Source organism: Nasonia vitripennis (genome assembly GCF_009193385.2).
Source record: "Nasonia vitripennis strain AsymCx chromosome 5 unlocalized genomic scaffold, Nvit_psr_1.1 chr5_random0003, whole genome shotgun sequence".
NCBI classification, from domain to species: domain Eukaryota; kingdom Metazoa; phylum Arthropoda; class Insecta; order Hymenoptera; family Pteromalidae; genus Nasonia; species Nasonia vitripennis.
This window is the reverse complement of record NW_022279653.1, coordinates 1,300,650-1,317,029: the sequence shown is the minus strand read 5'-3', so window position 1 is coordinate 1,317,029 and position 16,380 is coordinate 1,300,650. Positions and strand designations below refer to the sequence as shown.

Sequence of the window (16,380 nt, the reverse complement as noted above, 5' to 3'; positions counted from 1 at the left end):
ACAACAGAAGCGCAGTGGTTACATTTCGTGCTTTAGGACTTGGACACGCTGGTCTATCAACATTTTGTGGGTTGATGGACTGCTTAAAACCCATGGCTCAGTCTGCATATGTTTCAATCAACTAACAATTCAGTAAAGTGTGTGAATAAGTGGCCAAGGGCATCATGAAGACTGCAGTGATAGAAGAAAAAGTCAATACAGAGACTGGAGCACCCGGATCAAACATTTGGAGGTTAGGCTGGTAATTTTCTATCAGTTTCAACTTGTAGGTTCAACACAGTAACGAAGAGAAAAGATAAGTATAAAGTGTTATCATTATCAAGGATAAAATAACCTTTTTATCACATTTTTATAAAAATTCATGAAATGCCTTTTTGGTTGCAGGTAAGAAAAGCCGTACAGAACCCAGAGGTATATGTGAATATACCTCATTGCTGATAGTCAAGGTCTATGTGTGTGGAACATAGAAAACTTTCCACTTTCAACAATAATCATAAACTTTAAAGATTTTCTCCAAATGTTATTTTTACTTATTTCAGCTCACTGTCCGTAGGATTCCAAGTGAACGAATGGTTCTTTTGGGCTCAAACTCAAGGAGGATACTTTGTACACCTGTATTTTTAGTATGAATGCAGGGATTTCAATTTGAATGTTTAGAAAATGTTTTATACACAAAAAGGTGCCAGAATAAGCTGAAAAAAATCAGTTTTTTATCGCTAAATCATTTCTAAGCATTCAAATTGAAATCCCTGCATTTATACTAAAATTACAGGTGTACAAAGTATCCTCCCTGAGTTTGAGCCCAAAAGAACCATTCGTTCACTTGGAATCCTACAGACAGTGAAAAAGTTTACAAATCCTTGCACCGAGTGCCACAATGGGCTAGCAGGGATAATGAAGGTTTTAACATGGTAAAATTAAAGGTATTTATGCTAAATATATCTATAAAAAAATTTAAATAATGTACTTAAATTTTATGGAATTCTCTTAAAATTCTTTTTTTTAGGGTTTAAAGGTGTTGTGTCCCCTTAAAATTTTTGGGCCTCAACAGTTTTGGATCTTGAAATTTATAACCTTAAAATCGACAGTCACAAGTTTGTAGCAGAAATAGTTCAAATGAAAAACTATATACAAGACCAAAGTTAATATGACAATACAAAGCAAAACAAAAATTGAAGATCTTCAAATTTCAAAGGCCAGAGCAGACTGAGCAATCAAAACAATTTTCCTGGCTATCTATACATATTGGTACGCATGCGCGGACTGCATTGATAAATATCAGATATGTATATGAATATTATCGTACAAAATTATTATAATTTTTCTGAACTGGCTACTTCCTAAAGTTCAGGGCAGACTGAGGAATCGAAACCACTTTCCCAGCTACATCATCGTGGCCAAAGCCAGGAAACCCAAGCTTCACACTGGTGAATTGGATGCTGCCCTATTGGAGGAAGCGAGAGCTCTCTGCCCAGACCATCAGGGACTTGTTAACATCAATGAGCTGCTTCCTCCAGACATCTACAAGCTGCGCATCAAGGCCAGGTTGGAGGCAAAGAAGAGAAGGAGATGCCGCTCCTTCGTGAGGGACGAGAGGATCTACATCCGTTCTGGCGAGGACAGCGAACGGCCCACCAGCATGTCTCTACTGATGCTGAACTTGAGGCTTTTTTTGGCCTGTACGCCGCCAACAGTCAACATAGACATCACACACTAATACACACTCCTATCATTCCACCAAAACCACAATCTAAATCATCTAACTTATCCACATATGCCTCTAAAGCGTCTCTGTCTGAGGGTCTAAGAGTCTGCCATTTCAATGCGAATTACTTTACGGGTCACATTGAGATGGTCAGGCTCTTCTTGTCCACTCGTTCCCCCTTTCACGTAATAGCTGTAACTGAGGCCTGGCTAAGCGACTAGATAGCATCCATCCCTTTACTAGATGATTACATTATGTACAGACGGGACAGAAACAGGAACGGTGGAGGTGTGGCCCTCTACATTCATCATTCATTGACAGCCAGCGTTATCCCGTCATCAAGCCGGGTAAGCCGGAGTATCTTTTCTGTAAGATCTCAGCTAAGGGAGTATCGCCCATCTTCGTGGGGATTGTGTATCGCCCTCCACACTCACCCTTTATCCAGGGATCTAATTTCATTGAGAACACTTCATCTTCAGGGCTATCACAGAGTCGGATGTGTTGGCTGCTGTATCACACTTTAACACCTAGGCCAGGGGAAGCGGTGGCATCCCACAGGTTATGCTCTCCAAAGCACTGCCAGTACTCGCTCCTCTATGTCAAATATTCAACCCGTCTTTGAGCGAGGCACGCTTCCCCTCCGCCTGAAAGTCGTCGCTCGTAAGAGCACTAAACAAAGTCAACTCTCCAATAGCTTTGACTGACTACCCTCCGATCTCTCTACTCTGTTTCTTGTCCAAGGTGCTGGAGTGGCTGGTGCACAAGCAAATTTCTAAGTATTTTGAAACAAGACTTTACCTTGACAATTTCCAAACGGGCTTTCGCACTGGCCACAGCACGCAGTCTGTCTTAATTAATCTAATTGATGATGTCAGGCTTGGGATAGACAGGAAGAAAGTCACTCTGCTACTTCTTTTTGATTTTAGCAAGGCGTTTGATACTGTGTGTCATGTCAGGCTACTCGGAAAGCTATCCTCTTTCGGCTTTTCTAAAAAGGTTATCCGCTGGCTTGCATCTTACCTCTCGGGAAGAGAACAGGTCGTCATTAGTGAAAACAACGAACTCTCCACCTTTCTACCATTAAACAACGGTGTCCCGTAGGGGTCAGTTTTAGGCCCCCTGTTGTTCGCGTTGTACATCAATGACATTGGCTTCTGCATCTAATCTACGCGGATGACCTGCAGATTTACAGCCAATGCTACCTCAAGGAGCTCGATTCCTGTTTTGTCAGGATGAATGCTAACGCCGAGAGAATAAGGGGCTGGGCTGCACTAAATAGACTTAAACTGAATGTCCTTAAGACTAAGGCTATCGTCCTGTGTTCCCCCTACTATATAAATGCACTACCTTCTACTGCTAACACCTTTATAAATATAGGGGGAGCCCGGGTCGACTATAAATCATCTGTGCGCAATCTGGGGTTGGTGCTAGACTCCAAACCAGTGTGCCCAGGTGTGGCGATTAATCGCCAATTTGGCGATTTTTTGTCAATGCTGGCGAATCATTTAGCTCGACTGGCGACTGGCGATTTCGTGGCGATTCGTATTTCAACCTGGCGATTTCGTGACGATTTTCCATTTTATGATATTGTAAGATTTCTATTTTATATATTTGAATATCGCGCCGCCGCACGGATAAATTTAGTAGCTGTGGGTAAAAAAGAGACAGCGCCTGCGCAATACAGAGACAGAGAGAGAGAGAGAGAGAGAGAGAGAGAGAGAGAGAGAGAGGAGTATGTGCCTATGCTGTCAAAACAAAGCGTGCTGTCAGAGTGCAGTGGCTTAGGTACTAATCTTATTACTTCTACAATATATCCATCTACAAAGTACAAAGTGCAAATCTAGTTTTGTGTATAATTAACAATGACCGAAAAGGAAAAGGAGAAGGAAAAGAAACGAGTTTTCAACTACAATGTCAACTGGGAAAATGAACCCTGGGCTCAGGGTAAGTTCTTGCTTAACTAATGTACCTTAAAATTATAGTCTATGAATCAATCATTATACTGATACTTTATATAGTATTACGAGAAAAAATGTTTCATATCGTAGAAAGCATCGATGCACGTATAGATATAGCTGCACGCTTGTGTGTATTGCGTACACGAGCTCAAAGTTATATATGTACATGTATTATACGTTTCATACACTCATCTTCAAATTTCCTGTCCATAACATAACCTATAATTTTAGACGATTCCGTTGAGAGCGAAAATGTATTACTAAAATTATTTTGTTGCATGATCATTTTCACATAAATTAAAAATCTACGTATATTTTTACATAGTCACTTTTTAAAATCTATTTACAGGTTGGTTGATGAAAGCTGTTTTTACCAGCAAAGAGCAAAATCAAGCTCATTGTAAGGTTTGTTATAAGTCTCTACGAGCTCATCCAGCAGACTTGAAAAAACATGGTTCGAAGCCTACTCATTTAAAGGAAATGAGTAATATAGATGCTGCCAAACAGAAGAGCTTGGAAACCTTGTGCAATGTATCATATAAGAAGCAAGAAAAATCTAGAGATTTAATAATCGCCACATTTGTAGCATGTCATACGAGTATTCGAGCAATGGATCATCTTAATGATGTTTTAAAAAGCTCCACACCAGCTTTAAAAGACATGCAAATGCATCGTACAAAGTGTAGCAATTTAATAACTAATGTTATAGCTCCAAATTTATTAAAAGAGTTGATTGAAGATATTTGAGATACTGCGTTTTCACTAATGGTAGATGAATCGACTGACGTGACTGATTGTAAATATTTAATTATAATGATAAAATACTTCAGCTGCTCTAAAGGTGAAGAAATCACAGATTATTTAGGCTTACTACAGATTGAACGAGCAGATGCTAATTCTTTGTATGAAGCCATAAAAGACTTGCAAAAAAATCATGTTGAATACTTCAAATTGCATTGCACTAGGAACAGATGGAGGGAGCAATTTATGTGGAAAAAACCACTCACTCTATACTCTCATGAAAGATGATATACCCAATTTGCAATTAGTTCGATGTGTATGTCACGTTCTGAATAACGCTGCTTCCGTTGCAGCTGATGAGTTTCCAGCACACATTGATTTTCTTTTAGAGCACACCTACTCATGGTTCAGCAAAAGTACTTTGAGAAAAGCTGAATATAAACTAACATGGGAAACTATGAATCAAGTTGATCCTAATAACAAGAATGATTTCGCAAAAGTCTTTTATAAATTTGTACGCCCATCAAAAACACGGTGGTTAGTCAAATTTAATGAGGTTAAAGTTATAGTGGATAATTATCCTGAATTAAAAGTTCATTTTGGATTAGTTGTAAATAGCGAAAAAAATTATTCAGCAAGACAATTAGCTCAAATGTATGAAGATGATGCCAATTATTTATATTTATTGCTGATAAAGCCAATTTTATATGAGATAAACGAAACAAATTTAGCATTCCAAAAAACTAATGTCGACCCAGCTATGGCTTATGAATTATTAGAGTCCTTAATTCTATTCGTTTCAAGAAAAGTTATGAAAGCCTGTTGTTTGACTAACATAGATTCAATCGTAAGGAATGTAGATAATAATTTAGCATTTTTAGAAGTGAAAGATATTGATTATGGAACATAATATAGTATGACATTACTCTCAGAGGATTATAAAGTCTCACAATCAGCTAAAGCAGACATTGAAAAGAGATTTCACCAATATTTGATAAGGTTACTTAACTTAAAACTGTGTGCAAGGTTACCATTAAACATAAATTATTACAGAAAATTGAAAAATGTATCACCATTAATTTGCCTTAACCAAGTTCAGCGAGCCTCTTTCAAGGATTTGCCGTTTCTCAAAGAGTTTCTTATAGATAAAGATTCATTATTGAAAGCTGAAAATCAGTATAATAAACTACTAAACATCAATTGGACGAACATTTTAGAAGAGAAAGTTCTTAACTGCAGCTATGCATTTTGGGCAGCTTTGTATAGGTATAAAAATGTAGCTGATCAGTATGTATTCAGAGAAATATCTTCGTTTATGCTTACAATACTGACTTTACCATCAAGCAATGCCGTTGTTGAAAGAGGCTTCTCAATAATGAACTTGATTAAAACTAAAATCAGGAATAAGATGCTCTTAGTTTTATTAGATGCAATCAAGCGAATTCGACTCCACCTATTAGCACATAAAATGTATTGTAAGAATTTCGAACCGTCAAATAGTATGATTAGTGACTTCAATGCCAAAGTTGTATATAATTATGATTATAATTCCAAAGATACAGATGAGATGGAAGAAAACATTAACCAAATGCTCAATGTATTAGAAAATACTTCATGTGGAATGGAAAACAAAAACTTTTTTATTCATTGTAAATAATCTTTCAGTTATTGTAAATGAAAACTTAATAAAGATAATAAAATTCATAACTTTGTTTTTTTTTATATTCCCTTTAACATTTTGTCAAATTTTTAAATTACCTAAGCGATTAATGATAGTATTTGATTATATTTGAATTTGGCGATTAATGGCGATTTTTACACCACTAGGTGGCGACACGATTCTGCTTTGGTCTGGGCACACTGCTCCAAACTTACGTAGGAAGATCACGTTACACAATTATGTAAACGTGCTTACACTTTAATATACCGACTCTACTTATTTCGGAAGAGCACTAACCTAAGATTGCGCCAACATCTAGTGCAAGCACTCCTATTTCCCATCATTGACTATTGTGCACTGGCTTACTGCGACCTGACACAAGAATTGGACCTGAAACTACAGGGACTTGTCAACACGGGGAACCGTTATATCTACGGTGTAAGGAGGGACGAGCACATCTCCCCTTACAGGCGTGAGTTGCAATGGCTTACCACCGCCGGGCGTAGGAAATACTTCATGGCCTGTTTTCTAAGAAAAATCTTCAACACATCAGTGCCTACCTACATATTAGCTTATTTTGATTTCCACGTTGCGCTCAGGCCTGTGAGAGGTGAGGTGACCCCCTTGGATATCCCGTCCTTCAAGACGGAGACGCTGACGAATTCATTTTTCATCAGTGCTTCTTCCTCTGGAACAGCCTTCCATCTCACCTTCGCGACATACTATATTACACTTTACACAAGCAGCTAAAACATATTTCTCTGAACTGGAAAACACGCAATCATGACGCAAACATACACACTCATTCATCTCATTTCACTTCATTCCAATTCACACTTTTTCACACTATCACACTTACACAACAATCTATTCTGATCTTCTTTCTCTTATATCCATATGTACAACATAATGTACAGCAATTAAGAACATATAAATCTAAATAACTCTATTGGTACGAATGCGCAGATTGCATTTGTGACTATCAGAAATATGTATAAAAATATATATCTAACTTACACTGCCTTCCAAAGTTTATTCGACTTTGACACTATGATTTTCTGCGTCAAATACTATATTAAAAAAATATTACACATATACTTATAGGAATATTATCGTACAAAATGTTTATGATTTACTGATCATACTATATCGAAAGATTCGGGCAGACTGATCAATGAAACAACTTTCACGCATATGTGTGTGTGTGTGTGTGTGTCTATATATATATATATATATATTGTAGCCAAGACTGGAAAAATTTACAAAATATTATCCTATAAAATATTTGTACACATGCGCGGACTGCTATTGTAATATATGAATATTATCGTACAAATGTTACATGTGAGAGTCGATGGTTTTGTTCTTCCTGAGGTGTTAAGTTCACGATTGCTGCAACAATATTGGGGCAATGAAATGAGTACAATAGATTATCGGTAAATGAGTTTGTTTATTAATTGTAATTTACAATGTATGGTTTAGTTTTTTTAGATATATATTAGCAACATGAGAAGCCTCTCATATCTTTTTCGTGCAAATAATATAATAGTGCGTATTAATCTAGTCACGCGCCGCGAGCTTACGTCACTGACGTAACTGATTGAGGCGGAGCCTGCAAACTGAAAATTTGAGAATTTACTGCAGTTGCAATATATAAAAAATAACTTAATGAGAAACTTCAATTAATGTAATTTTTTTCATTCATCGAACTACATTTTTTACATAGTTCGATCACATAAAATTTATTATGCTTAAAAAGTTGTCAATGTCGAGTCCATTAAATGTGTTTTGTTTATAATTAAAACTGTTTATAAAACATACATTTTATTTCTAGACCATATTTCAGATACTTCTAATAAGATTGATTGAAAAAAAATGTAATGTCTCAAAAATATTAACATTTAACAAAAGTAAACGGTAAGCCGAGTTTGATTTATTCTATATTACAGTGCATGTCAATAATAGTATGTAACATAATAATTTCGATTGAAACAAAATTACAGATCTAAAAAGAAATATGATCAATCGAATAAAGTAAATTATAGCATATTAAATAATATAAGTTATACAATATTATAGTAATATTACAATATTATTTTATTCAAAATATATTAAACACAGAATTTTTAGGATGAATTAAGTTCTGAATCAAATAATTGCTAACTAAAAACTTAAATAATATATTGATCAGATACAAACCATTCTTGTGTACTTACTACGTATCTAACCATGCCTGTTTCATAAATATTAAACTGAGTCCATCATTGAACATAACAATTTTGAGTTTGTGTTATAGTATGTTTGCAAAAATATTGTTATAAACTCGTCTTATTTTGATTATAATCTCACTTTATTTTTAATATGTAATTTCGTTTGGATTGACATACATACATACTATTATATTACATTTGTAACTCATTACACATTATGTTATTAACATGCACAGAAAAATAATCAAACTCACGCAACCTTTTAATTTTTTGTGCATATTATTACAATATCATTTTCTTTAAATTTTTCTTGGAGCTATGAACATTTATACCTAAGATCAACCGAGGGACATTAAGAGTGAAGTGACCCTGCTTATATGTTAATATTTTGCTCGGCATTTTTTACACAATTCTCACTTTTAAAATTCCCCCCTTTTTCTCTACTTAACTCGAGAGTCAGAGTAGGACAAAATTAATTTTCATTTCAATGTCAGCATATTTTAATTTACCTTTTATTTTAAGCACTCTATTTTTCTGTACGCTACAGCTATAACCTGATCACTGTTATCAATAATCTTAGAAAAATTTCTTTTTGAAACAATAGTATAATTATCAGTTAGTTTGGCAATACTTAGTAAATTTGATTTCATTTCTGTAACGTAGAATACGTTACATAGATTTACTTTATTACTTGTTCCAAAAACATCGAAATAAACTTAAAAATTTCCGATTTTTTTGCTTGTAATGGACTATTATCACCTAAGTAAATACCTACCGGTTTCTTTAATTCTACACATTTTTCAGAACTCTCATAATTTGTACTATGGTCCATACAACCACTATCAAGCAACCATTCAATTTCGTTAACCCACCTGTTTTTACCTATATTTTGCGCTCCGTGCGCTATAGCTACCCACACGCTCGTAACTGATCCGCTTTGTTGGCCTGTGCTGGCTCCTTGCTGCTGCTGTTGTGGCTGGCGGAAGTTTCCACGCCCTCTGGTGTAGTTTCCTCTTCCTTATCGGCCGCGGCTGCGACCACGTGTTGAGCCTCGCGATGTTCCGCCTTTGTGTCTCGCTTGGCTGCCATCTTCGCACTCTTTTACAAAATGCCCTGCTTTTCCACACTTAAAGCAGTTTTCCTTTTCGATTTTCTTTGCTGCAAAAACATTTGTTTTTCTATCATCATGGTCGTTATTATTTTTTATTTCAGCAATTTCCGAAAAGAGCGTTAAATCTAGCTCCAAAACTTACGAAGGATAGTGTATTATTATATTGTCTAATATTACTTAAAAAGTGTTTACTTTCGTCAGTATTTCCAGAAACTAATTCTTTTAAACGTTAAGGATAAGTGATATTGTCAGATGATACAACGTTTCCTCTATTGCAACAATTAGAAAACTTCTTATCACATAATATTTTAAATTTGAAATGTTCAGCATTACAGAATTCACATATTTCATTCATGCCACCTAAATCATTCTCCATAATTGCTGATTCATCAAAACCGAAATTGAACATGGTATGCGATTTTGTTATTTCAAATTTATTGACATTTTTAATAGCGTAATCTTTTAATTTTTTGTAGTTATTATTATAATATTATTACTTTTTAATTTTCTTCAGAGCTATAAATATATATACCTAATCAACCGAGCGACGTTAGGAGCGAGGTGACCCTTTACATTATCGTATATGAATTTTTTTGGCGTATAATCATATTTTTATGCTTAACTATGATTTCTTATCAATATATTGGCAAGAAAGCAGCTTTTTCACAATAAACGAGCATGTCTCAACAAAAATGCAAAAAATTTGTTTAGGATTCTTTAGCCCAACAATGTTCAGACCATGAAGTTAGCCGCATACCGCTAGTGTTAAGACCGTGAATTAATCCGCACATATTGCTTTCTTATATACTCATACAGACCAGCGGGATAACTTACTTTTTTTGTTTCCTCCTAGAGGAAGCTTTGTAATAGTAAAATTTTCGACTTTATCAAAAACACGTTTCAAAGTTTTTGGAGTTAGAATACGTGTGTGTCTGCGTGTGTGCCGTAATATTTCTGGAACTACTCTGACAATATCAATAAAATCTGACATGCATATCTATTTTTCGATTCTGAATTCGGGAAAAGCAGTTATTTTTTATTTTCTCAACTATTTTTCTTTTTATGGCTATTTTTTGATTTTTGAAAAACACTTTTTGCGTTTTTTTCAATCATTCCATTGTTACAAATAATTCAGCTATAATGCATTTAAAAGAGGATAAAATTACCTCCTTTTTCTCGTTTGGTCCTCGGGAACGACCGCTTTGTTCGGCAGATAAAATGAAAAAGGTGATTTTTTTTTAAATTCATATCTTTAAAACTAAATATTATAACCTTGCGAAAAACCCCCTGTCGATGGGTCACGTGTCAAACTATAATTTGTGCTTCGATTACGGACGTAAAAAAACCATATTGCACTTGAGATTTTGGGAAAAGGTAGATATTTTATGTGTTTTGGCTAAGTTTATTGCGCAGCTTTTAAAACCTTATGGTCAGGGCTAAAGCTTCGCAAATCCGCCACGGGGTATTTTGTATTTCCAAACTTATGGAAAAACAAAAAGTCCGATCGAAATTTTCTTTCGGTAGAGCGATTAATTCAACTTAATACTACAGCGCTACAGACTCGGTTTTTGATTTGTAAGCTTTATTTAAAAAGTTGTATGTAAAATTAGATTTTAAGGTTGGCGCTGCAATCGCATGAGTACGACGAAGTACGCGTAAACATCTGTTCCAAAATTTTAGAAAAACAAAAAGCCCGATCGAAATTTTTTTTTGTAAAACGATTCGTTAAACTTAGGACTACGGCGTTACAGACTCGGTTTTTTATTTGCAAACTTTATTCAAAAAGTTCTATGTAATAGAAAAACAGTGTTATTTGGGACGACAACCCCTTGAGATATCAAGGTTTAAATTTTTTTGTGAAAATTTTTTGATTTCTTATATCTCTAAAACAATGTAGTCAAACGCTTCAAAATTTTATTTGGTGATTGACCATAAAAAAGCTATCTGCTGTTAAAATTTTAGACGATTTCGCTGATCGGTTCTCAAGTAAAGAGCTAAAATGTTAAAACCCATTTTTCTTACTCCCTCTTTGGGATATGGGTTATTCAAATTAAACCATATCTTCAAGCGCGGTTTTGCTGACATTTAAGAAACATTTATTCGTAAACATTTAAAAAGCATGAATATACTGTCTATTAAAACAATATTTTATTGATGAATTTAGTTGGGCCTATAAATTTAGTTGGAGAAAGCTACGTGTCAATGAATTGGCAGAGGTTTTTTTATTTAATATTAAGTGGCGCGGTAGCGCCACGAAAGCGAGTAAGAAGTTGCTGGTGCATACTCTACGTTTCGGAACAGTAACAGTAACTAGGTAGCTAGGGTAGCCGATCACGACGTCTAGGTGGAGCGCACCGTGGTTTTTTTGTGTCTAGGTGTAAAAATCCTTTAAGGGCGGTTTCCAGGTTTATAGGGTGGCCTATACACCTTAAACAAAATTTTCGGAGATGGCAATTGCTTCTTTCGTTGCTTTTCGTGTTTTTGTTTAATACGGAAAAAGTCATATGAAAATTAGAGCCAAAATTGTAAATCATGTTAATGAGAATTGGGACTATTTTAAGCCATTATCGTAGGCGACGAATTGTACTCTTTAAAAATTACTGATAGAAGTACTTATAAAATACATATGTCGGTGAATAGTACGCACGGCAGTGAAGTGGAAATAATAGCATGTATTCGTCTATATTCTGTTCGTATTTCAGTTTCTAGTACAAACTTTATAAATTTTATATATTACAGTCGCGATTCTAGTACTTATAATGAAAATGAATTGAATTTTTTTTATCTGGTCCCATAGACACAGGACATTATGACATACAAAATTATACAAATTTAAATTATTGGGCTAATTATAAAAAAATTTCGATAAAATTTACTATCATACAAATCGTGATGCTTTAAAATCAAAAAGAGTTGAAATTGATGATTCAAACAGTAATTATCCAAAAAAGAAAAGGGAAGGTGACCTAATTGAAAATATGAGTGAAACCCGTTTAAGAGTAGAAAATATGAGTTCTGATTCTTAAGATAAAAAAAGACAAAAAGATGCAGTCAACAACATAAGCGAAGTTACAAAAGAAAAGGTCTAAGGACATTGTTAAAAATATGACTGAGGTAAGATTTGAGAAAAAGAGATGCAAAGATAAAGTTGAAAATATGACTGAGGTTAGATTAGAGGAAAAGAGATGCAAATATACATTTAAAAATATAACTGAGGTTGGATTAGAGAAAAAAAGATTTAAGGATACAGTAGAAAATATAAATAGCAATCGTGTTAATAAACGTCGCCAGATACAAAGGACAAATAAACTATTTTCATAATAACCTTCTTACTTAGACTTTGGTGAAATGAATTACTTATGTCCTTATTGTAATGCTGCTTACTGGTCCGTAGAGTTTTCTAAGAAAAGTTGTTGTCATAATGGTAAGGTAAAATTACCACCGCTTAGTTCAAAAGAATTATTATTTAATGATAGAAAATTTAGAAATTTAATACGTTATTACAATAATATTTTCGTGTTTGCTACATTTGAAACAAACGTTATAAATAAATTTAAATCTGGAATTTATAACTTAAAAATTCTAGGTCATGTTTGTCATATATCACCTAATACAATTAAAACTTCAAATGATACAGCTCATTGTGGTCAAATTTGTATGTATATGACAATTTAGAAGCTACTGGTATAAGACTTAAGAAAAATTCAAAACTGATTCGTTAACATATTGAAATCATTTCTAAAATTCCTAGTAATAACCCATATTCAAAAAATTAAAAAATTTAAATGAATTGACCAAGTCAGAAACATTAACTGAATACTGCTTGTATTTTACACGAAACATAAGTTAAAACCAACGTAGATATAATAAACCCTCTACAGGTGAATGTGCAGCATTAATAGTTTCCAAAGATGGCGATGTTCCTACTAATTAGGATCTTTTCGTTTATCTAAAAGATTTGCCAAAAGGAGTTGATAATACTTCTGTTGTGAATAAGCTCTTTCATCATTTGGACCCTATGATCTTTCTAATTAAGTTTCCTTCTGGAGATTTAGGGTGGAATCCAATGTTCAAACAAGATGAAAATTGCTCTAGACGTCTTATTTATACAAATTAGCATATAGACCCAGATCAAAATTTTCTGCTACTTTGTATTGTGGTAGGTTGACACAACAATATATTATTCAAGCATACATAATTATAGAAAGTAATAAATTAGATTTTCAAAGATATAATCAAAAAAAGTTACGCGTTGAATATTATCAAGGTTTGGTGGATCATGTAGCAAATAGTCCTTTGATAATTCAGAAAATTTTGAAAACAAAGAAAGATTAGGTAACGTATTTGTTTTTCTATCAATATATATAGGGAGTCCAAGATATATGCATCGAAAGTTCTTGGATTCCATGACTACAGTAAGAAAAATCGGTAGTAATCCAGATTTATTTGTTACAATAAAAACTAATTCAAGTAGGCTTGAGTTAAACCGAATTTTAGAACAATTTCCACCAGGATTTACTTGTAATGATATTCCACCTATAGTAGTGAGGTTATTCTATGCAAAACTTCGTGCACTTTTATCTGGCATTTTAAGCGGAAATAGGGGTAAGTTATAATGAGGGCAATCCAAAATGAGGGAGAGCTAAAAACAGTAAAATTACTTTAAAATCATTTATTATAAACCCAATAACGGAAGTTGGGTTAAAAATAATGTGACAAGATGCAATTTTAAGCTAATATAACCCTAATAACCCAAAATGAGGCGGAGCCAAAAACAGTAACGTTGCGTAAAAATCATTCATTATTAACCCGATAACGAAAGTTGGGTTAAAAATAACGTGGAAAAACGGCAGAATTTCAACCTAATAACCGAAATTGAAGATGAGCTCATTTCCGAAACGGCGTCGGCGAAGATTTTTTATTAATATAGTGAGATCAGATATTTTGTTTACACGATAGTAATTTATTGTATTTTTAAAACAGGCATCTAAAATTTGTGTGTGTGTGTGTGTGTGTGGGTGTGCGTGTGCCGTAGCTTTTAATATTCAGCGGCCTACCACATCTAAAGATAGTGTCTGTAAGTCTAGGTTTATTGATAAAATATTTAAGTGCCCATGAATGGTCACTTTTGTATCCAATCTTATCATACTTTGTTAATTATTCGCTTTTCTAAAAGTAGAATTAAAAAATATTTTTTTTATAGGATGCTCGAAAAATTGCATGTGACACAACTCTGGTTCAAGCAACAGCAACTATGGAACCAATTGGTCGAATACAAATGCGTACAAGGCGTACACTTCGCGGACACTTGGCTAAAATATATGCAATGCATTGGGGAAGTGATTCAAGGTAAAAATTACTTTTATACTAATAGCAAAAAGTATTGTACATAACGGCTTCATCACTCGTATTTTTGTTAGATCAAGGGTTTAAAGAACCCTTGCAATTTTTAATGAATCGTTTATCTATTCTAACGTATCGAATGCACCGAAGATTTCTTATCAAGGCAAATTTATAACTGTGATTTTACATTGCCTCTAGCGTTATCTGCGTGAATCACTGTGAACGCAGAAATTTGCGAATCTTATTAAACTGATGTTTTCTACAACTATAATTATAAACAAGATTATTATAAACCAACAAATAATACCCTAGGCACGCAGTTTAATTTATATTACAGAAAATGTGTATTTCACCTATACCCAATGATCTGTACTTCGCATAAATAATGGATGTATCGACTACATGCATTTTTTATCATTAACAATTATGTACATTTTGTATTGAAAAACAAATGTATTACAATGTATCACTTTTGAGATATCAATTTTTAAATACATAAATTTCAAAAACTGAGTTTGTGTATGTATCAGTGGTGTATCGTATAAACTATTAACTTTATACGTAAGCCCTTGTCATATATTATAATATCAATATGTAGTTAAGTGGCTTAAATAGAACCGGAAGATATAGTTTGTTCTGAATATGCGCATCTGGCGCAAGTGCTGTAGAAGAAACTACGCTTTCTAGTTGTTGGTAATCAGTGATACAAGTAGCAGTAACAACAGCATCAGCATAAAAATCAGCACTAGGCTATGGACGTGCAGCTGCAGGAGAGCCTGGACCAGTAGCAGCAGCAGTATCAGTAGCAGTATCAGTATATTCTGAATGAGCAGATGTAGTTGAAATAGTGATAGTATATAGGGAGCTTGATTATTAGCAGTGTAAGCAGTGTATATATAACTCCTAAGGTAGTCTCTGGGTGGTTAAAGTAGGCAGAAACGCTAACCAGCAACTCTAGAAACATCTGTAGGATCGTCCCCGGTAGGTTTGAAGCAGCCAGCAGCGTTAATCACGCTACCTAGACAATATGTGGGGTCCAATGTCAATACCTTTTGGAGATCGTTAATGCTTAACAGTAAGAGCCCAAATATCTAGACCTATATTTAATTTAGGTCACCTTTTGACAAGTAAGATTCACAGAACTACTGACCGAAAGAAACCGATCCTTAATAGCTTACTTAGTAATCTCGAGGGGAAAATCTAGAGTCAAAAACCTTGCTTAATTCAAACAGTGGCAGTATAGTGAGTAACTGTTTTTCACTGTCAAAATCAGTTCTAATATCTTCTGTCAGTTTTAACAGTGCTGTCTCCGCCGAATGGTTGTATAAAATTGAGACTAATTTCTCGGAAATCTGTTCATGCGCGATCTTCTCCTGGAATTTTAAGAAAAAGCTCAAAAGGGCTATTTGACTGAAGTCTAAAACAGTAGATGATATAGGTTTCTTCTTAAAGGGCACCTAGTGAGCATTATTTCGGGCACAAAAAAAGACTCCACAAAAGAACTTACGCACGCATAATATTTCCCCTACATGTGACGAGAGAAGACCTTTGGAGAAGCACCTTTGGAGATCGACAATGCCCCAAACTAGACTCTAAAGGCCCACGTTTATTTAAATTTCCTGCCCTAAGTGAACCTATCGACACGATGTTAT

The 16,380-nt window shown here is 34.4% G+C and overlaps 2 protein-coding genes across 4 annotated transcripts in view; both read left to right on the top strand.

Moving 5' to 3' along the window:
• Positions 1 to 16,380, top strand: part of LOC100114198 (guanine nucleotide-binding protein G(I)/G(S)/G(T) subunit beta-1) — a 168,243-nt gene that overhangs the window by 39,697 nt on the left and 112,166 nt on the right. The window contains exon 3 of one of the 2 annotated variants that reach the window (XM_031932893.2): positions 14,589 to 14,734. The exons of the other annotated variant lie outside the window; for it this stretch is intronic. Within the exon in view, the coding sequence (XP_031788753.1) occupies positions 14,589 to 14,734 (146 nt within the window). The remainder of the gene's footprint in view (positions 1 to 14,588; positions 14,735 to 16,380) is intronic. 2 annotated transcript variants of the gene reach the window in all.
• LOC107981553 lies at positions 1,581 to 4,877 on the top strand. 2 transcript variants are annotated; one of them, XM_016987631.3, is made up of 2 exons: positions 1,581 to 3,649; positions 4,013 to 4,877. In XM_016987631.3, the coding sequence occupies exons 1-2, from the start codon at positions 3,568 to 3,570 to the stop codon at positions 4,408 to 4,410; spliced, it is 480 nt and encodes a 159-aa protein (XP_016843120.1). In that variant the 5' UTR covers positions 1,581 to 3,567; the 3' UTR covers positions 4,411 to 4,877. The 2 variants fall into 2 exon arrangements, with proteins under 2 accessions (XP_016843120.1, XP_016843121.1); XM_016987632.2 differs by lacking the exon at positions 1,581 to 3,649 and adding an exon at positions 3,704 to 3,917.